At 41.5% G+C, this 22,044-nt stretch overlaps 3 protein-coding genes across 6 annotated transcripts; all 3 read right to left on the minus strand.

Annotated features, from left to right (window-relative positions):
- Positions 1-1,052: 1,052 nt before the first annotated feature.
- Positions 1,053-6,392, minus strand: LOC139646952 (serine/arginine-rich splicing factor 10-like). 4 transcript variants are annotated; one of them, XM_071522756.1, is made up of 6 exons: positions 6,254-6,392; positions 5,316-5,420; positions 4,216-4,319; positions 3,189-3,423; positions 3,015-3,068; positions 1,053-2,004 (listed from the first exon to the last, which is right to left on the minus strand). In XM_071522756.1, the coding sequence occupies exons 1-6, from the start codon at positions 6,316-6,318 to the stop codon at positions 1,752-1,754; spliced, it is 816 nt and encodes a 271-aa protein (XP_071378857.1). In that variant the 5' UTR covers positions 6,319-6,392; the 3' UTR covers positions 1,053-1,751. The 4 variants fall into 4 exon arrangements, with proteins under 4 accessions (XP_071378857.1, XP_071378859.1, XP_071378860.1 ...); XM_071522758.1 differs by lacking the exon at positions 5,316-5,420 and adding an exon at positions 4,853-5,154 and having other exon boundaries at positions 1,053-1,974; positions 4,216-4,322; positions 6,254-6,385; XM_071522759.1 differs by having other exon boundaries at positions 1,054-1,968.
- A 225-nt stretch (positions 6,393-6,617) lies between these two features.
- Positions 6,618-8,103, minus strand: LOC139646953 (fatty acid-binding protein, liver-like). The gene is made up of 4 exons (XM_071522760.1): positions 8,011-8,103; positions 7,224-7,396; positions 6,923-7,012; positions 6,618-6,722 (listed from the first exon to the last, which is right to left on the minus strand). The coding sequence occupies exons 1-4, from the start codon at positions 8,075-8,077 to the stop codon at positions 6,672-6,674; spliced, it is 381 nt and encodes a 126-aa protein (XP_071378861.1). The 5' UTR covers positions 8,078-8,103; the 3' UTR covers positions 6,618-6,671.
- Positions 8,104-9,086: 983 nt separating this feature from the next.
- Positions 9,087-21,508, minus strand: LOC139646946 (Na(+)/H(+) exchanger beta-like). The gene is made up of 12 exons (XM_071522747.1): positions 20,869-21,508; positions 18,459-18,919; positions 16,932-17,182; positions 16,358-16,575; positions 15,285-15,481; positions 14,830-14,919; positions 14,536-14,606; positions 13,128-13,301; positions 12,163-12,277; positions 11,854-11,952; positions 11,511-11,583; positions 9,087-10,563 (listed from the first exon to the last, which is right to left on the minus strand). Exons 1-12 carry the CDS (start codon positions 21,140-21,142, stop codon positions 10,292-10,294), a joined length of 2,295 nt encoding a protein of 764 aa, XP_071378848.1. The 5' UTR covers positions 21,143-21,508; the 3' UTR covers positions 9,087-10,291.
- Positions 21,509-22,044: the final 536 nt, after the last annotated feature.

Consider the following 22,044-nt stretch of genomic DNA (forward strand, 5'->3'; position numbering starts at 1 on the left):
CCCTACAGCACTTTAAATGCATTAATTCTTTCCATAGGGTTAGGAGGGGGGGGGACCCAGTGGGAATCAAACCTCCAACCCTGGTGGTGTTTGTGCTATGATCTACCTGTTCATAGACCAAGCTGCTCCCTATGTGGTCAACAAAGCGTGAGTTTTTCACCAGACATTTGACTTTTTTCAGCCATACATACAGTATATTTGTTGCCTCTAATTGGACAAAAACAGTAGAATTTACTGTGTGTTTTAGTTCATCCCAGCTGTGCTTAGTAATGCAACTAAAAATGAGCTTCCACACTAACATTGTACTTTTTTCGATCAATGTATTTTTTCAATACCATGATCAATGGGGCATGTCCGATTTCATACATGGTTGCTTCCCTGTGATTCTAATTAAGTTGTTCCTCCCAGCTACCATGATTTATATTCCATTAACTGGAAATCAATGGGCATGGCTCGCTTGACAAGCTGTGCTGGTCAGCTTTCCATGGAGGCATACGCTCTTCCCTCCCCGAACTACTACTACCATTAAACAGCCCTTGAGCAAGGCACTTCACCCCCAGCTGCTCCAGTCGAGCTGCACAATAACCAGCAGCAAGACTGTGGTTCTATTACTAGTCCTAATAATAAACTCTCCATGTAACTCCTATCTACCTAGCAGAGTTTGCTTTACAAGAAGCCATAAAAAAACAAAAATGGTAAAATTTATAGCAACAGAATAGGAAACATTCAAGAGAAAATTGGTTAAAACCAGACTGTATAAATCTTGTAAGCAGGTAGATAAAATAAACAAAAATTGATGTGATAAAAAAAACTTTTGATTTTTGTTACTGAATTGTAGGGAGCAAGACTGCACAACTCTTCAAGATTTAAGACAATAAAAACAACAGATACCCCCAAGTTACGAATGTATGAATGTGAAGCGGGGTGTGGCTGAAAAAGCACAAACATGCTTTGTCAACCTTACCTGAATTAATAAAGGTTAAAAAATAACAACACATCCTTTGAACTCCGATTACAAATAAAAATGTGATGCCACACATTGTTTCCCATACATGTTATCCATTTATTACTCTCAAAATAACGTTTATTTTTTTTTTCCAACAAATAACTAAAGACAGAAGGTTAGGAGGATAAAACATGCAAATAGTGACAAGATTCATTGTGGAAAACCATTAATAGAGCTGTGTAAACATCAAAGAGGACTTTTTGTTCCTCTTTTCAGAACAATATTTGGAAAGCTGTTCCAAAATGAAAAGCCATTTGAAAAAAGTGGCACCTGTTCTTACAGAAAATGATTGATAACACAAAACAAATTATAGTACATTTTAAACAACAGTTGGTAATTTAAGCCATTGGTAGACAAAAACCTAACATTTGAGCAGACTGGATTCTCAAAGTTTTTACATACTGGATTGGATATATAGGGTTGGGAATAGAACTCGTCATTTACTGTGTATAAAAAAGGCAATAGAGATTCCTCTTGGCTGGCTGCCCCTGAACATGGAAGCTGCTGAAATGTGTCTGATATTCCTTGAGGCAAATCTTACCAAAGCGATTTCATAAAACAAAGCTTAAGATAACAGAATATAACATAAGCATTCCACACCTGGTTCAGTGGGACATCACATTCATGTCATCCCTTTTCAGAAACAAAGAAAGATTATTTCATACAAACAAATGACCGTTCTTTTATCAATTTATACCCCAGTCCTTCTGCCGGAACGAGGGTTAGCGGAGGGAGCAGATACTTCCTAGTGTCCCCCTGACTTGCGACCAGCCCAAGATCGGGAACGAGAACGTGAACGAGAACGTGATCTTGATATGGACCGGGACCTGGAGCGGGAAGGCGTTCGCCGCACTTCCTCCTCGGTGTAATGGGAAGTTGATGGCGGGTGGATGTTGTCTCGTGGAGTTATAGACCTGGAGCGCGATTGAGACCTCGCTCTGGATTCTCTCTGAGGCCTCGGCCTGTATCTGACGAGAGAGGGGAGACGAACAAGAAAACTGGCTATGAAAGAGAAAACTGATTGAAAAGCAACACGTGACGAGGAATTTGTCTTGGCCACATTGGTACAGGAACGTATTGAACTCACATGATGACAAATGTACATAGAGGAAATCATTTTTGAGTTTGTTTTAAGCTGCACTGAGTGCTGGATGGATTTAGTTTACTGTATACCTTTCTATTCATTATCTTACCTTTCTGGCATTTTATCCTTTATCTTACACTGACCCACATGTAAAATCCCACCTACCAACTGGCACATAAGTATGCTAAAACACAAAAAAGAAATTTGCAATACCTTTTGCCCCAGGTCTGAAACTGAGACTCAGACTTTACTATGATCAACGCAGACAGTGAAGACAAACGACCAAATGTTAACCAAATGACATCTAAACAAGGCATGTCGCCCCCCATGAATGATGCAATCCCCTTTGGGCCAATTAGTGCAATTAAAAAAAAAAAACAATGCCAGAATGGAGCAATGACACACTAGGGCTGTGCAAAAAAATCGATACACCTGAGTATTGAAATATTTTTTTCCATGATACTGTATCGTTTTTCCAGCCCCTCGTATCGATACATTAAAAAAAATTATTCATGTTTTAAACAGATTTAAAATGTCCTTAAATTTCCCTCAAATCCCTTTGAATTAAATAGTTTTGACTCAATTTGAGTTATCAATATATGAGTTATCAATATAATGTGATGTACATATTAGACAGCAAGTTGTATTTTCAGCTCTATTTTTAAATTTTCAGTAAATTATGTATCGTATCGCAATGTATCAAGATACAATCGTATCGTGATACGTATCGTGAGGTCCTTCCCAATACCCAGCCTTATGACACACAATTATTATTCCCCAAAGTTTTGTCAAAATCTGAATCCGTGGCGTCCAACATATTGTGCCTGACGGACAGGCCGACCCAGGGCTGATCCATAGTCCCTCCCTGAATTTCACAGTTGAGATTTGGACAGAAATAGACAATTAAGAGACCAGAAGGTTCACCTGTCTTCCTCGTGACTCCTGCTTCTTCCTCTTCCATACGGCCGTCCACGAGAGCTAGAAAAAAAACAAACACAAAACGTAATTTTCTCCATAAGCATTCAATTAAAACAAAAGGTGGTTTGCAGCATAATGCATGACAACTCTTCACTGATAAGTCAGTGACATAAAACTCACTCTCTGGGACTCTCGGACCGCCTGGGTCGGCGCTCGTAAGACGGGCTGCGTGATCTGTATCTGTCGTAGCTGCGGCTGCGGGAACGTCGGCGTCTGTTGCCCCGGTCGCCCCGGTCACCACGGTCGCCCCGGTCACCACGGTCACCCCTGTCGCCCCGGTCTCCTCGGTCGTAGTCGTCGTATCGTGACGACCGGCCTGGAGGGCTGCTCTCCTTTGACTTCATCTGACCCGGTGCTGCCGTACAACACAGTGATGAGAGAAAGGTCAGAAAATTCACAGAACATCTTAAAGGCAGTAAGTCCAACCACAAGTAGTATTCACGATACTGTCACAGGGCTTATGTATTGTACTGTCTTGTCATTTACTGGGAGTACTATGTTTTATACTTTACACAATGTGAAGTTTCAGCCAAGCAGTATTGCCTGGTCAAAGACATTTTCATACTGATGGGATTCCCACACAAAGCAGTTAGATTGTGCTTAACTGGTTGCCATGCCAACTTTTACGCTAACCAGGGAGCTCCTCAGGCCAAGTGAATGCATTAATTAAATATTTTCTTCAGCAATTCAACAACACTGAGCTATTACAGCACTTTGGGGTTAACAGGTGGAGCTTTTAAAATATAAGTTTCACTCACTCTAATCTTACAACCCCCCCCCCCCCCCCCCCAAACACCTATAAAGTGCTAGCACACTTGTTATTTAAGGAGGATATACAGTATTTCTGACTGAGCACATGCATTGGTTACCTGTGAATTAAAACCATAATACCATTGAGGATGTTTGTGCCTTCAGTACTCTGCTCAGTCTTGTACTTATTGCATTAAAATCATACCTCTAATCATAATAAATAACGCCTTCTCACATATTATTGCTACAGTACTGTGTTGTTTATATGGAGCAGTATCATGCAGTGAATTTTATATCTTGAATTCCCATTGGTAGTCGCATCAGATTTCAAAGTACAGCTGAAGTATTTTGCGTGAGACATATTTGGGAGCAGAAATAAAGAAATTAAAACACTTACTCTTTCTGTCTCCCTGGGCAAACTGGATTTCAATCTGTCGGCCACACACCCATTTTCTGTCGAGGCTGTGAAGAGCGTCCTCCGCATCACGCACGTCTTCGAACATGCTGGGTTGTTAAGGATTTTGTTTGTTCTCTTTGTATTATTAAGGCCACACAAATTTAAATAAATGTTTAAAAAGAAATTCTCAGAAAGCTGAAGTGAGCAATGAAAAAACAATTTTGTCTCATGTCACAAGTTCATAAGGTGATGCAAGGCATCCATTAAACATTTAGTTTAATTTGTATGGCACAATATACAAGGTAAAACAGTTTATATTTACCAGAAATTACATATCATTTAACAGGGCAAAACAAGAAAAAAAATTGATTGCTAGGAAGTAGGAACACATTCTTTAAAAGTGATTTTTGTAGAGATAAAAGATGAAGCAAGCATTTTAAATACATCAAGTTGTTGTCTAAGGGATCGCGACACCACAAATATAACAAAAAATCAAATTAAATACATGAATAATTAATTAAATTGTGTTTTGATTAAAATTAAAATGTCAATGATATCACACCGACAACTGATTTTGTTGTCATGTCAAATTTGTGTTTTTGTCTTGGGAGGATACAAAATAATTCGGGTATGTTACCTTAACCATGCTTGACTTTGAACTTCATCTTGATCTTTACACTCTTTAATCGACTCCCAGAGGGACTTGGGTTTCCTGCTTGCCTTTTCCTCTTTAATCTCTTTCCTTTTCCACACTCTTTGCCGCCATATCCAAGCTTTGTCTCCGTCCTCCCTTTTCCTCTTCATGCTTTACACTCTTTTCAACCTTTTCCCTCTCTCTGTTCCTGAAGGTCTGTGTGACTTGTCTTTACAGCTACTCTATAAGGGTCTTTGATACTCTCTCTGTGTGGCGGCTTCCACAACTGGACGCTTTTACATTTTCTGAAGCAATGACAGAGAAATGTAAGTTAGATATTTATATTATGTGCAAGCAAAAAACAGTATCACAGCATATCTTCTCTGCTGAAAGGAAATTAAAACAATTTTGTTAGCATGAATCAAGAAAACATTTTTATGAAATCTCACTCATTAGGAAAGGATATTGAATGTATGCAAATCCTCTTGGTCGACGTGTATAGAAGTCAAGTGGGATGTAGACATCTACTATTGGCCCATAGCGGCCAAACTCACGCCGCAAATCCTCAGGCCTGAACACCGTAAATACAAATATGACTCAACTGTCCAAGAGAGGCAAGCCTACTTATCAACCAGTAACAGCATCTGGAAGAGCTAGTGAGTGGGTGAAGATATGCAAACATTTTGTGCAACACATTCAGTGCAATGTGAAATAAATAGATTTCTCCTTTGTTTCTCCATTCGGGTGACATTCATTTCAAATCTATAACCTTTTAGCCATGCCAGAATAACTGATTATGTCTAATGTACACAAGTCATACCAAACCCATATGAAAACACATAGTTTAGTATATAGTAACATATAACAACTAACGTTAGCACAAACAATGCATGTGCTTTCCACCATCAACATCACATTGTGTTAGTTGCATTAACGTGAACTTGCACTAGCTAATCGGCAAAATATGCTGACAAAATTACTTGCAAACACCATTTGTACATATGGGTCATTATTTAGGCCTTAGTAAGTCAGTGAAATGAATTACACTCTGCTCTATGCAGGAAAATATATTGCTATGGGAACGCCTACTAATAAATAGGAAAACGTGCGCAGCATGAATTTGTAACCAAAACGTTAACGGTAACTGTTAAACGTTAATAAAGTTACGATAACAAAGAAATGTGTTAACAAAGAGACGCTGTGATAAAAAAAATGTTACCAAAGAAACGGCATGCTACAAAGAAATCATTTCGTTAGATTTCTCAAATCAAACTGCACACTTGGTTAACGTTAACTTGAGACTCCTGGGAACACAGCTAGTTAGCTTACTTAGCTAACTTAGCTAGCTAACGTGCCCATTAGAGCATGCTTTGCGGTCCTAACCGTGTTTAAATGTAGACTCACCTGGACTCATCAGAGATATTTCTGACGAACAGAGATGTATTTGGAGGCCTCATGTATCTGGCCATAATTACAAGCCGTGTAATATTCGGAGAAGCTACACTCACTGCTAAGTTTGTTTAGAGAAAGAGAATCTGCAACGAAAAACTGTAGCGCATGCGCACTCACAACGCGCCTTTCTCGCTATATCCTCTCAAAAGTAAAACAAAAGGGGGAAAACACCCACAGCGCCCTCTACCTGTCATTACTGTCTAGACTCCACCTGCATCATCTGTCCATGCACTGGTATGAATAGTGGATTGAACAGAAACAAAAATCAGTTTGTTTGTTCATAAATTATTTTATTTTATTTTACTTCCTCATGGTCCCTTGTTTGAAGCCGAGAAGGTCTTGAGAGGATCCACGTGGTGCTGTGTGTGGATTAGATTCGTTTGCTTTTACAGACGAACGTTACAGAGCCAGCGGTGTAAGTCTGGAGGGGTGAAGGAGCAGATAGAGAGAGGGAGGGAGAGAGAAAGAGAGAGAGAGAGAGAGAGAGAGAGAGCACATTAGGATCAACAGCATGACTAGTCCACATCTCTGCAAAGAAAATCTGAAAATAAATAGAATCTCTGTAATTGAGTGACTTCAAAGTATCGTACAGCAATTTTGAATAAAAGCAAAGTCTCTGACCTCAACCATGTCCTCCCCTTGGATTTCCCGGACAGAGGTGAACTTATCTGTTTCAGTGATAAGCTTCCCATTCTCCTCCCTGACGGTGCACTGGTGAGGACCAAAAACAGAGCAGAGTGCATCACTGAGGGAAATAATCTCCTTGCTGCCGTTCCCATCACATAGACCATCCTCTTTATAATAAAAATCTGGGCTATAACTGAAAATAACTGACTCATGACTGCTTAGATAGCGGAATAGATACTCTGGTGATTCCCCAGAAGGAAATTAAGAGTTTCATCAACACACATGTAACTCTTACCTTGAACTTCCTCCCATCCAAAGCAGTGAATTCTGACTCCTTTCCAATGCTGAAGGAGTTGACTTTGGTGAAGAGGGGAGTCTTGACCGTGAAGGTGAAGTCTTTGCCTTTCTGCTCGATCACTATCACAGGTTTGACATCCCTCTGCATTTTGGCCATCATTGCAGGTGCATCTTGAAGATAATATCAAACAGACATTCTGGTATCCATCAGTGGTGGAAAGAGTACTAGAAAGTCCTACTCAAGTAGAAGTATTACGTTGCTGATTTTTTACTAAAAGTACTGGTGTAAAAATCTACTTAAGTAAAAGTAAAAAAGAAGCTGATTTAAAATGCACTCAGAGTAAAAGTTACTGAGTTACTTTTTTTTAGAAAAGACAAGGTTGTTAGATGTGATCTTTCCCATGTGATTCTAAAAGGACGAGAGGAAAAACTAGATTCTTTTAACTGAGAAATTTGGAAATTACAAAATGAAGTGCACAAAGTAAAGCCAGATTTCTCTTCTCACTGTGAATGGCTCCACAATTTGGCCAAATTCACATCTGTAGCCTACAGTTTCTGTTGCTTATGGACAGCCGACAAAATGGATGTGATTTCGAATTTAGTGAAGTACAATGCTTTGTACTTAAATAGAAGTAAAATAACTGACTTTAAAAGACACTTAAAAAAGCACAAGTACAGAAAAAAGCTACTCAATTACAGCAGCTGGAGTAAATTAGTTACTTCCACCCTTGGTATCCATACATAGACAAATCAAAAATTAAAAGATTCTTTGAACATCTACTCACCTACTGCTTTAAGAAACTCGTCCCTGTTCTCATCATAATAAGATTGCCAGGTGCCGCTGAAGTCCATGTCTGGAGAGTCTGGAGAGTCTGGAGAGTGTTGGTTCTGCTGCCTGAAGGAGGGAGTCTGTTGTTCTTGTTGTCATAATCCCCTTCACACACCGCTGGTTGGCATGTTGGGGACTGCAAACTCCCTGTTATTTGAGGTGTAATTTCCACTTAGGGTCCTGGCAGATTTCATTTCAGTCTGTATTGTCATGTCTTTAAAGAATGGGAAACTCTACATGGCAACAAGATATCAGGTTGAGGATAATGATATGTTTCTGAGTGATGGTTTATTGGGCCGATGCAGATGAAAGCACAATGCCCTGTTGTGCTGAGGCAGTTGCATTAATAATGTGTTGTGTAACTAGGTCTCTAATGTCAGGAGGGTGAACATGGATCAACTAAAATAAACATTTAATACTACTCATCTTTCTTTTTTCTCTATCATAACCAGAGGTGTGACCAAGTTAACTTTGCTAGAGTCCCAAGTCAAGTCTCAAGTCCAAATGTAGAACACCAAGTCAAGTCAGAACAAATTAAGAGTCCAGTATCAATTTAATATCTTAAAGAAAACGAAATATTTAGGACTTTTCAACGCAATATGGTTTTAATAGGATAAAAACTTGGTAAGAGCATCATGAGTTTGATTTCTATAATCAGTTTCAGCTTCAATCAATTCAATCATTCCATACAAATTCAGAAAACAGAATTTAAATTCAGTCTGGTGGAACAAATCTCATCACTTTCAATCTGAGTCATTTACACAAACACAAGATCTTTTGTCGAGACTTTAGAAACCTTTTCAAGTCGTCAAAGTACAAGTCAGAGTCAAGTCCCAAATCACCAGAACCCGAGTCAAGTCAAGTCTCAAGTCTTCTCTTCATGTATCAAGTCGAGTCTCAAGCGATTAAAACTGTGACTTGATCATAACTCACCATTTTACTTACTAAATCCAACAAAACCAATTGCATATTACTGCTAAATTTAGACAATGACAAAAATCTTTATTTCAGACACACAAATTAAAGCTTTCCTTCACTTTACAAATGTGTAATGGCTTCAGTTTGACACAATATTCTTTTTTTTTTTTTTAAATATAAAAATACTTCACTTGGCACACACAAAAAAAGCAACACATTTTAAGGCAGACATGTGCGGGCAGCAAAAGCTCAGGCAGATCCAATACTGTGCAGGGAAGGTGTGTGAGAGGAGTGACTCGTTCTTTAACCACCCAAAACAAGCTCATGGTGGAGCGAAAAGTGAACAGTCAGTTACAGGAACACAGTGCTGCAGAGTTTCACTCCAAAATGAAATATCTGGCATTTTAAAAAATATGACACTTAGCCTACTTTGACAAAATGATTGCCGGCGTGAAAGTAAAAACATATTACGGGTTATTATTGAGGTTATTAGCCATCAGAACACCTTAGCTTACAATGTTTTAGATGGATCACAGTGGAGAGCATTATGGAATAAAACCCCTTCTTTTTTTTCTTTTCTGCAACGGGCATCTGTTAATACTCTTTGCCATGTTGCCATGTCCCTGAGAAAAATATTGATCATTCATGCAGCGATGTTGAAATACAGTGCAAAGCTCGTTCACAGACTTGGGTCAAACAGCATCTGCAGGCCGCTCTTGATTCTTGAGTTATTTTAACCTTCTTGGAGCGCCAGGTGGGGGGATTTTACCGCATCAGGACACTTCAGACAGTGTCAAGGAGGTTGACGACCACAAAAAGTACACTAAATTGACTAGTTATACCTCTCTGTGATATTCTAAACTTTATGGCAGTCATTATATCATCCTTGGTGGTGAAAACCCCACCCGCCTGGTGCTCCAAGCAGCTTAAAACAAACGTTCAGAAGTATTTGTGAGCACTATTTGATGCAAGTCTGCTTGTTAAGACACAAAACGCTGACAGACGGCTCTCTTCATTTTGACAGTGAGGCGGTTATAAAATCTTGAAAGCGCAAACAGTTAGTGCTGCATGCTTCTGTAATACAATTCATGATAAAAAAAAATCCAAACTTCCAAAAAAGGAGATATCCAAAACACTGGCAAATCATTTACATGATCACAAAAAAACAATAATAATGCCACATATTTAAATTATAAATATCTAACTTTGCTATGACTCCCGTTCATGTTAAGTATCTCCACTCACTGAATACAACTGATTATGACGAGGAGAATTTATCCTCCGTTTTCAACTCTTCTTCAAGTACTTCATGTGCTTCATCATGAAAGGAAGGAGCCGTCCTCGTCCTCGTCCTCGTCCTCGTCCTTCTTCGGCCCGGGGTCGCTAAGGCAGCGTGAGAGTTTCAGTTGGTCCTGCTCCTCCTGGTCGTCCGGCGCGTCGGCCCTCGGCTCCGCGTCCCCTGTGGCTCGGTCCGCTCTCCTCTGATTGGCCCTCGGGGACGATTCGTCCAGCAGGCTGACGGCATCGGGTGAGCCGGGACTCCTGCCGGGGCCTCTGCTCTCTGTGCCGTCAGAGCTGTAAACCTGGTGGTCTGACAGACACACAGGAGGCAGAGTTTAATCCTCTCTTGTGCACACAGCCACGCCCACAGCAGGTGTGAAGAGGTGAACCGGCGCTTATTTCTTACCCAGGTGGGACTTTAGGCTTCAGTGAGCTTTACTTTGGGCTGTTTCTTTCTGCTTTGTACCCTGAGACCCTGAGAGTTTTTGAGCTAAACTGTAGGTGGAATAAAGTGAGAGACTCGTTTCTTATATATATTGGCAGAATCTGCTCTGTCAAAGTCCTGTCTCCCACCTTTTTTTGCTTATTTACAATTATTGATAAATATAGGCTACCATTTTCTTTGTTCCACTGGTATAAGTTTCCTCCGACCAGATTTCAGTGTTACACTTGTTCAAACTGAACGGTTTAATCAGAATCAGAATCAGCTTTATTGGCCAAGTATGTACACATACAAGGAATTTGACAACAAAATGGACAGAGGTAAACCTAAACATCTAACTACTATGTACAAATATGCATATATATATATATATAAAAAAAAAAACTATAAAAAAGTATAGAAAGTATATATATATGTATATATATATATATATATATATATATATATATATATATATACACATATGTAAACAACACTGGGACAGTAGTGCAATGGTGCAGAGTGCAAAGAAGCTGGAGTAAATGCTGGAATAAATATTATATATTATATACACAAATCAGCTATTCTACGGATGATGATGATGAACATAAAGAGAGCGATTCATTTAACAACAATTCAGCAGCATGACTAGTTTTTCTTTACAGAATCTGCTTTGTTCATGTTCACGTTCGTTTATGTGCTAGAAGTGTGATTTTCAGACCTGTTCCTCCATACAATGGCAGTGAAAAGAGAGAAAAAAAACATTTTTTCCAAAATTCTCCAATCGTCTCTACCGGAGCAACAGATAACAGAGAATCAACATCACTTTAACTGACCTGATTCAAAGCGGACTTTCCTCAGTGGCGGCGCCTCCTGGCGGTTGGCAGGAACTGTGAGGTAGTGACTCATCTGTGAACGATGCACAAAAGTATATAAGGACACAGCCTAAAGGTTTCATAGCTTGAAATCATATTTGGATTTTAGGCATTTAGCCACTGCTCTTATCTAAAGTGACAATGGAGACAATAATAATAAACTGAATATACGACTAGTCTAAGCACAAAGAATTAACTGCAGCACTGCTCATGAAGGTTACTTGAAGCAAATCTTGTAAAAAGACATTGAGTTTCCTGTTTCAACAGATACAAATGTTTGAATCTCAGTCCTGTTGACACTCACCCTCCTCTCCATCTCCACCCGCTGCTTCCTGAAGCGAATCTCACTCACATTATCCTCAAACGGGTCGATCATCAGGTCATGTCTGCTGTAGGAGCGCAGCTGAGGGCAGACAGGGTTAAGCTGAGTGTCAGAACGTCAGAAAGTAATTGAACGTTAATGCAGTATATTTTTCTCTCCTAACATGGTTAATGCCACCCAACTGGTGATAAAGCTCTTATGGCTGGATGACATTATCAAAAACTACATGCAAGACTCATCACACAGACAACAGATTGTCTTCAGTTGTGTCTCTTCAGTTGTGTCTCCTACCCTCTGTCTGGTCTTCTGCAGATTCCCTCGCAGAATCTTCCGGATCTCTTCCTCTCTGCCTTTTGAGATCTTGGGTATGATCCGTCCTCTGGGCGGCCCTCTGGGCTGGATGTTCCTGTGGAGACACACATCGCAAACCATTACTGTAAAATGTTTACCATCTTTTATTAAGGTGCTTTTGTAAAAAGGAACAGTAAGTCCGATTTTTACCGTCCCACAGCACAAAAAGGCCAGAATCTATGTGCAGGGGGTTGACAGGGTTTTCGATCAATACCAATGACTCAACCATTACTTCACCAGGCGCTGAGATTTCTGGCTTTCAAAACTCACTTTCCAGCCTGTACTCAAACCTCCCGACCCAGTGCAGTTTCAGGACACTCCCAGTCTCCTGTGCACCTACTCACATGTTCCACTGCTCAGAGACGGAGGACGGAGCTATGAGTGACTCGTCTCTGTTGTAAAAATGTGACTTTACTGTTTGTTTGTGGGGAGGGGTCGATGTTTCAGTTCCTGCTGGTTTTCAAAACAAGTCATGGATTATGTCAAAAAAATAAAGAAAAACAAACAAAATCCACCGGACTGAAAATGAACTGATGAAGCCTCTCGGATGAGTAGAAACATCTTCAACTCTTCATTTTAAATCCAGTGGATGTTTTTATGTGGATTTGTTTTCATTTATTTTTTTGACATCTTACTACCTGGGTGACTGGAATGATTACTTAATGCCACTTGACAAAGTTTAAAAAAAAGCTGTGACTGTACAATAACATAAACAGTTAAGCTGTGACTGTAAAATCAAACAAACAATAAAGCTGTGACTGTATAATACAATAAACAATAAAGCTGTGACTGTATAATACAATAAACAATAAAGCTGTGACTGTATAATACAATAAACAATAAAGCTGTGACTGTAAAATAAAAGAAAGCAACACCACATTCAGACTTGGTGCTGTGTGACTCACTGCATGGAGACGGAGGACAGGGCGGACGGCAGCTTGGCGGAGCTGCCGCTCTCCACCAGCATGATGGCCTGCTTCATCTCCATCTTGTTGTAGAAGGAGATGAGCTGCGGCTCGGTGGAGCGCTCGCCTGCAATCAGCCAGCGCTTCACATAGGTCTTGTTGAAGCGGTTCAGCCTGCGGAGGGGGAGGAGAGGGCTGTTTATGAACGTTTATGTTTTAAGACGTTTCTGCTTTTTTGTGTTGTAGACGGTTACAGAGAGACAGGGCAGAGGCAGAGAGGAGGTGAGATGCAGCGATGGTTGGGAGTTACGTTTGAACTCGTTACATTTTTCAACCCTTATAAAAAAAAGAGAGAAAGGAGAGGGAGAGAGAGAGAGAGAGAGAGAGAGAGAGAGAGAGAGAGAGAGAGAGAGAGAGAGAGAGAGAGAGAGAGAGAGAGAGAGAGAGAGAGAGAGAGAGAGAGAGAGAGAGACAGTGTGGCAACTGATAATGTAACTGCTGGGTATCAACTGACTTAATTTTTAAAGCACCTGTACTTTGCACTGGTTTTTAAATGTTGTACACTTCAACATCTAGTGTCTACTATGTGTTAGTGTTGTGTGTATGTTTTCAACTGTAACCTGCTAAGGGACTGCACATGACAATTAGCTCCAAACTAAATCTGGTACTATACATCAAATGGTAACATTCATGTTTAACATTGTACATGGTTCCTTACAAATCAATAAATAAATAAATAAATGAATGAATAACCAAAATGTAATAAAATGTGTCAAAATGTCACTCTAAGCGGGTTGAAAATGCAGTAAAACCTTTAATAAATGACCAGATAATGTAATAACATCACATTATTTCATTAACTGGCAATTATTGCTTCATAAGAGGTGTAACATTTTAACTGATGACGGAACAACAATACTGGCTAAAAATGTAGTAACTCCTAAGCTTAATAATGCAATAACTGTAGGTGTAAATTAGGGCTGGGCAACATATCAATATTATATCGATATCGTGATATGAGACTAGATATCATCTTAGATTTTGGATATCGTAATATGGCATAAGTGTTGTCTTTTCCTGGTTTTAAAGGCTGCATTACAGTAAAGTGATGTAATTTTCTGAACTTACCAGACTGTTCTAAAACAGGGAAGGAAACCCTGTCTTTGCATTTTATTTTGATCACAGTCTTGTTTTAATAAAAGTGCTTGTGACATCTCACATGTGGCTTTGACTTACAACTGAACATTTAGCCCACTTCGTAGAAAATACCGAGATATATATTGTGTATTGCCATTCAGCCTAAAAATACCGAGATATGATTTTTGGTCCATATCGCCCAGCCCTCGTGTAAATATGTCAAATTACTGACACAAGTTACTGACAGATGACTGTATGAAGGAAACCATACTTGTCTTTCCAGTGATGATGTCCATAATGACCACAGACTCCTTCAATTCCTGTGAGGAGATGATCCAGGAACTAGAGGAAAAATGAGTCACCAATTATTTTAGCAGAAGTTGCATCTTTATGATCAACAAAGTATAAAAAAGGGTTTTATAAAGAGCCAAATGAACAGAAGTTTGATCTTGATCTTTTATGTCTTGAACATAAAAAGAATGTTTGTCACAAATTTTACGATGCACTGTTGTTTTGCCTTTTAAAATAAATCCAAACCTTTCCAAAACCTCTGTAGCGACCTCACCTGTGTGTGAATCTCCTCGTTAATAGAACGCTTGCTCTCCTTCTTCTTCTTCACTGCCAGCAGGTCGACCAGAGGCCTGATTGTCATTCCCTGAAATCAGAAGAACGATGAAGAATCAGAACCATGACTGATGACAAATGGATAATATTCACAAGAAAAAACACGCACACGCCACACTTGGGTCAAACAGTATTCACAAATAACTTTTATAGTTTATTTTGGTGTACATAGGTGACAGATGAGTTGAATTTGTGCCAGAGATTTGAGCCGGAGGTTTTATCTTTGTTGTTGCAATTCCTGCTAGTCACCAATAGAGGTCGATAAAGGCAATAGTTTACTTAATGCCCCTTTAAATAAAAGCTGAGAATTATTTGCAAATGTTACGTGACCCAGGTCTGTCACACATTCACACAAAAATGAAAATACTGGCATCTCCAATGCTAGACCGCTCTCACCTGCACAAAAACAGTGAAGAAGATGACAGTGATGATGGCCGTGAGGAACAAGTTCTTCATTTGGTGATTGGTCAGCAGGAAGCCCAGAGAGAAGGCGATGGCGCCTCGCAGGCCGCCGTACGCCACGATGAACTGGTCCTTCTTGGTTAACTTCACAATACGGAATTTATTAATGATGTAAGTGAGGCCGATCACTCCTGAAATACACAGATACGAGGACACCACCAACAATATTAATAATGATAATGATAGTAATAATAAAAAGAAAGAGGAAGAAGGAGCAGAAGAAGTAGGAGCAGGAGGAGCAGCAGCAGAGGAAGAAAGAGAAGAAGGAGCAGGAGAAGAAAAGGAGAAGGAGGAGCTTGAGAAGAAGAAGTAGAAGAAGAAGCAGCAGGAGGAGCAGCAGCAGAAGAGGAAACAGAAGAAGAAGAATGAGCAGGAGAAGAAAAGGAGGAGGAACTTGAGAAGAAGAAGAAGAAGGAGCAGCAGCAGAAGAGGAAAGAGAAGAAGAAGGAGCAGGAGAAGAAAGGAGGAGGAGCTTGAGAAGGAGGAGAAGAAGAAGAAGAAGAAGAAGAAGAAGAAGGAGGAGGAGCAGCAGCAGAAGAGGAAACAGAAGAAGGAGCAGAAGGAGCAGCAGCAGAGGAGGAAACAGAAGAAGGAGCAGAAGAAGAAAAGGAGAAGGAGGAGCTTGAGAAGAAGATGAAGAAGAAGGAGGAGGAGCAGCAGCAGAAGAGGAAAGAGAAGAAGAAGGAGCAGGAGAAGAAAAGGAGAAGCAGGAGGAGCATAAGAAGAAAAAGTAGAGGAGGAACAACAAAAACAAAAACAATAACAGCAATAATAACAATAATAATAATAGTGTCCATTTTCTAAAAGGAAAATAAATAAAAATGGACAAACAAATGATCAATAGCTTACAATAAAGGGAAGACTTGCACTGTTGGCAACATTAGTGCAGAAATAAGAGCATGTATTACTGTTTAAAAAATAACACTATAGGCTTAGAGGGGACAAGAAACTCAAACTGCAGATACTAATTTACTATTTTAACATAATGTGTTTTCCATTGCTCTGACCCAGCACTCTGGACACGAGGCAGAGGACGACGGTGAGGACGACGAAGGTCCAGTTCCAGGTGTGCGGGCCGGCCACCGTGGAAACGCCGAGGAAGATGAAGATGAGCGTCTCGCTCACGCTGCTCCACATCTTCAGGAAGTACTTGATGGTGGTGTAGGACTTGTGGGAGATGTTGGCCTCCACATACGGCCGCATCATCACGCCGCACGCTATCAACCTGTGGGGAGAGGAATGGTTAGTGGTTCTCAACGTGGGGTCCGGGGACCACCGGGGGTCCTCGAGGGGGTTCCAGGGGGTCACCAGCAAATTTAGGAGTTGTTAAACATCACCATTATTACTTTCACAAGAATTTAACACAAGTAGATGAATGAATATTTTGGTCATAGTTTCACTGTTATCTCTCTACCTACAATACAGATAGTCATGGAATTCTGGACAAAATCATATCCAACAATAAAATATTCTCAGATTTGGGTCAGAAAGACAAAATCTCATCAAATGGGGGTATCTCAGACGTAGATCAAGTTTTGATTGAGTAAATACAGAGACTGAGGGCCGATAACTGCTACGTACGACATGATGCCTGACAGGTGGAAGACCTCGGCGGAGAGGTAGGCCATGTAGCTGTAGAGGAAAACGAAGAGCGGCTCGATGACGCGGGTGTGTGAAGTGAAGCGGGAGGTGAAGGCGCCCAGGACGCCGTAGATGGCTCCCACCAGGACGCCGCCCAGCGAAACCACGAAGAAACACACCACGCCGAGGAAGGCGTCGCCCACCGTCACCGTTCCCGCGTGGGTGAACTCCTCGAACAGGTGGTACAGGACCTGCAGGGTGGAGAGGAGTTCAATCTTCCATATTCTTTTATTTACATTGTGTCCACAGTAAAACGCCCTGGCTCTCACCCCTGCACTTCTTACTATTTGTTTCTTGTATGTTGGTGATAAAGAAATTGAAGCCTATTCTACTGTTCCACTCATTGTAAGTTGCAGCCAAAAGACTAAAATGTGAAATGTAAATGAAAAATTGTTTTCTTGTACTGCCAAGTAGTAAACACAAAGAGTATGTAAAGTAGTAAAGTTTTATCCCCTACTTGTGTATTTTCTTCCTTGTAGCCATTAAAGATTTGCTTTTAATGATTAGGCTACTACTACTAACTAAAGTAGTAGTAGTGGTAGTAGTAGTAGCAGTAGTAGTAGTATCCAGCTTCTGAAATTAAAATACTATATTTTCATTTAGATTTTAATGGACTCAACTGGAATGTAAGCAGAACCTTAAATAGAAACTGTCGTCTAGATCCAAACATGGACAAAGGTCGATTCCAACTGGCCATTTGCCTTTTTTTTTCCCTTGTCTCTGGCACAACATCCTCTCTATCAGTGCCAGCAGAAATCCTCCTATTGCTTAATTTTCTACTAAACAACCTTTTGCCTCCATATGGGCTGATGTGGCCCCATCATCAAGCCCAGAGGAATTCATTCATTTACAGCCTTTGGCACCCAGATCTGCAGCATGGCAGCCACACATGTGCACGCACACATCTGCACAACAGCAAAGTGCCCTTTAACAGTTAATTTCCTTCTTATATACAGCCACATCCCAGCTCTAATAGCCTCTACAGCTGACTCAGAGGGAAGAGCATGCGGTTAATGGAAAATTGATTAAGGCTTGCTCTGTATGAATACTGACTGCATGTAAAGAGGAGTGACTGTCCATCGGTCTGAATGGACAGAAACCAAGAAAGGGGGGAAAAGAACAGGCATACAGTAATAGCCTGGACTTTATTGGGGAAAATGTCAGTTCAATCAAAGAGACACAGCCTCATTGAGTGTTATGGTTATGTGGCTCTATCTTGAACATGAGCAGAAATTATTATTATTATTATTATTATTATTAAACCTTTATTTAGACAGGTAATCTCATTGAGACACGGGGTCTCATTCACAAGAGAGACCTGGTTGGGCAACAGCAGCAGTACAACACAAAGTCACAGACAGACAGGACATTCAATACAGAGACAAGATAGAACATATATCTCGATATATCTATATATCTCGATAAACCCCCAGCTCTTGAAAGCACCATCAGTCGTCCCTCACTCACCACGGTGACGGCGTCGTTGAGCAGCGACTCGCCGAACACCAGGATGTGCAGCAGCTCGTTGATGTGGATCTCCTCGAACACGGCCAGCACGGCCACCGGGTCCACGGCCGAGATGATGGAGCCGAACAGCAGGCAGGACAGCAGGTCCACGCCGCCCAGGTTGGTCCCTTCGATCTGACACACGGCGTACATCATCCCGCCCGTGAAGAAGGCGTTCCACAGGGTGCCCACCACCGCGAACACCAGGATGGTGCCCATGTTCTCCGTGAAGGGCCGGATGGGCAGGAAGTAGCCGGCATCGAGGATGATGGGAGGCAGCAGGTAGAGGAAGAAGAGCTTGGAGTCGAGGACGGGCGCCTCCTCGCCGATGGCCTTGATGATGCCGCCCACCAGCAGGCCCACAACGATCAGCAGGCAGCTCTCTGGGACGACGCCGGACACTCGGGGAATAATGTGAAAACCTACAGATGGAGAGGGGTTGTGGTCAGCGTTTTTATTCATAAATCAGAGTAAAATCCAGCTCAAAGAGTCACTGCAGTGTTTGTAAAAGAAAAAGAAATGAGGAACGAGAGTCACCGAGTTCAATAAACACACGGGATTTCGTCTTTGTGATAGTGGTGCAGGGACTTATCAGTGACTGATGTAGTAATATAAGAACTAGGACAGACAGTGCAGGACCTCATATGCACTGCAAGGGGACTGTGCAAGACATAAAACAGACATTAGACTACAGTAGACACATCACTCCTTTAGCTTCCCATCAGCATGTGCATCAGAGCGGCAATTTGGCATTACAACAAAATGCCTCACTGCAACATAAAGATACAGTACACCCTCATGAAATATAAAACAGCAGCAGCAGCTCTCTCTGGCCTGAGAATGTTGCTGCATGCAGAACTAACCGGCTGCAGATGGGAACAGTGTGTTTCTCTGATGGTGCACAGTCAGAACCTCCTTATGCTCTTAATCTAGTTTAGTCCTTTATTTACCTGGGGGTCTATCTGCTTAGCCTTTATTAATCCTACTCAAATTAAATATCTCTTTATCAAAAGTGACCTGGATGGTATCAAAGCAGCATCAATGACCAACATGAATGCTGCAGATAAACATAATATAATGATGTAGACAAGCACAGACACAAATTCAATCAAAATGAAAGATAATCAGAATTGACTACATGAATCTATAGAGGACAGTAATCCAACAGTAGACCAGTAAGAGGAAGGGCCAAGCCTGATAGATCCAGGCTGAATAAAGTACAGACAGAGACCAGTTATTTCAGTTTGAATTCATTTTGCATTGAGTCTAATTCACATTGGGCCTGTTTGTCAAATTCGTCTCTCTAGCAAACGAGGCCTTGGCATTCAGCTTCAAGGACACACGACTGTTGGTCCGAGCCGCAGAGTTTGATGCAGCAGACTTGTGTGCAGCCGTCCTCGCCCCCTCCCTTCCATCTTGTGTTTATACACTGAGGTCTTTGTTATCAAGCAGGGCACCAGGGCAGGAAGTTGGACCCCGGCCCCGAGAGAAAAACAGCTGGACAAATAGATAAGCGGCATGAGAGCTTCACCCATCTCACTCGGCCAATGACAGACCACAGGAGTGATTAACGAGGCCAATCAGCACCAGCTCTGCCCAAACTCCCGTCTCTGAACACTCGACCCCATTGACAGTCTGCAGAATGGACTGAGTGATAATAGAGGACATGGCAGGGAGGCCCGGTGCTTACAGAGACTGTCCTGTAACAGAAAAGTCACAGGTTCTACTTCCTGCAGCAGCCATGTTTCCTGCTGAAGTGTCTTTGAGCGAGACGCTGAACCCCTGCCTGCTCCCTCATCACCAGGCACTCTGGATAAAGACTATCAGCTAAATATCTAAAATGCAGCTGTAAACACCTGGGCCCATATTTATTAAACATTTAATAATAAGAGTACTGCTGTAGGATCAATGGGTAAGTCACATGATCTTATACTCTTTGTGTGACTATCTGGTGCATAAATACAGGCTCAGATGAGTGTTGATGGGTCAAAGGTACTCTAAATACAGAGGAAGGTCACAGGAAAAGAGCTGAATTACTGGCAATTTCCATTTGATCCTTTCAACTAGTCTGAACAACTGCTGTGAATCGTGCTGTTTACTCCCAGCACGGCTCCAATTACACTCTAATCCACCAAAATGTGCATCTGTTCCCTCGCAGACAGAGGCTCGCGCTCTCTGGTGGGCGCTGCACCGTCATTTCTGTCCTGAAATAAGTTTGTGGCACTGGAACATAACTGGAACGGTTTATGGAAACGCCATTAGCGGACTGTAATGGCCAGCAAATATGAGACCCCAGTCATATGACACAAACTGACGTCGGGAAGTATGGAATTTCTGTTTTTTTTAATTTATTTTTTCATTGATAACTCACCAAGTTTCATGAGCAGAGCGAGCAGGATCCATAGCGAGATCTCAAACGGCGTCCTGACGTGCTCGTAGTTGAACGACAGCACGGGAAAAAGCTTTTTGTGATGAGAGGAATTAGTTTTGTTCTCCGACTCTTGATTCTTGCATGCATCTTTGCTCGAGAGGTCACGACTCGCGGAGGCAGCGACAACGAACACGAGCAATAAAACGAACCCGCTGACACGTAGACGGGAACTTCCCGGGCCAGAACCGACCGGCGGGCCGAGCGGCACAGCCATTTTCACACGGTCTGACAGGTGAAATCAAAGCCGGGGGGGCGAAATTATCTTCCTCCCGATCAGCACGAGATCCGATGAAGATGAAGATAGCACGGGAAGTGATGATGGTGCGCTATGGAGAAGCGCGCACTTTTACGCACAGACTCCCTAGACATCTTGAAATTACGCACCGCAGCTGTAGTAAAAACGAATGATGGGGTTAGGCTATGTGCGTGGGCAAGCAGATTCATTCATGTCATCAGTGATTCCCGTCTCCAGGTGGCATTGCGTTTCTTATTATCCAGCTGAGATGGATGTAAAGCGCCGGTTAGATCTCTGCCTGGTGGATCCCGACCCGCCGTTACCTTCTGGACTTGGAGAACTTGTATGAAGCGTCAACATCCAGCAGAGAGACGCGACCGAAGATAAAGAAAACCGCCTCTCTCCCTCTCTCTCTTTTTACTCCAGGAGGCGGCAACTAGTGATAAAGTGACATCTGCTGGAGTGGAGGAGCAGGACACACCAGCACACACCAGCACACACACACACATACACACACACACACACACACACACACACACACACACACACACACACACAAGCTACATATTTTTGGCCATTTTTCACATTATCTTTCTATTCTTGGTCAAGTTTAATGCCTGTATCAACATTAAATGACTCATTACTGTTACCTTCCCTTGTACATTATTCAGTTCCTCAGAGCAGCGATTCTCAACCTTCTTCATATCAAGGACCCCTAATTTAGTTAGAGCCACGGACCCCCATTTGATGAGATTTTGTCTCGCGGACCCAAATCTGAGAATATTTTTATCGTTAGATATGATTTTGTCCAGAATTCCATGACTATCTGTATTGCAGGTTAGAGAGATAACAGAGAAACTATGATCAAAATAGTCATTCTT

This window comes from Centroberyx affinis, unplaced genomic scaffold, assembly GCF_046629955.1.
Source record: "Centroberyx affinis isolate AG114_WGS23_722 - 3 ecotype Tasmania unplaced genomic scaffold, CSIRO-AGI_Caff_v1 ptg001025l_1, whole genome shotgun sequence".
NCBI classification, from domain to species: domain Eukaryota; kingdom Metazoa; phylum Chordata; class Actinopteri; order Beryciformes; family Berycidae; genus Centroberyx; species Centroberyx affinis.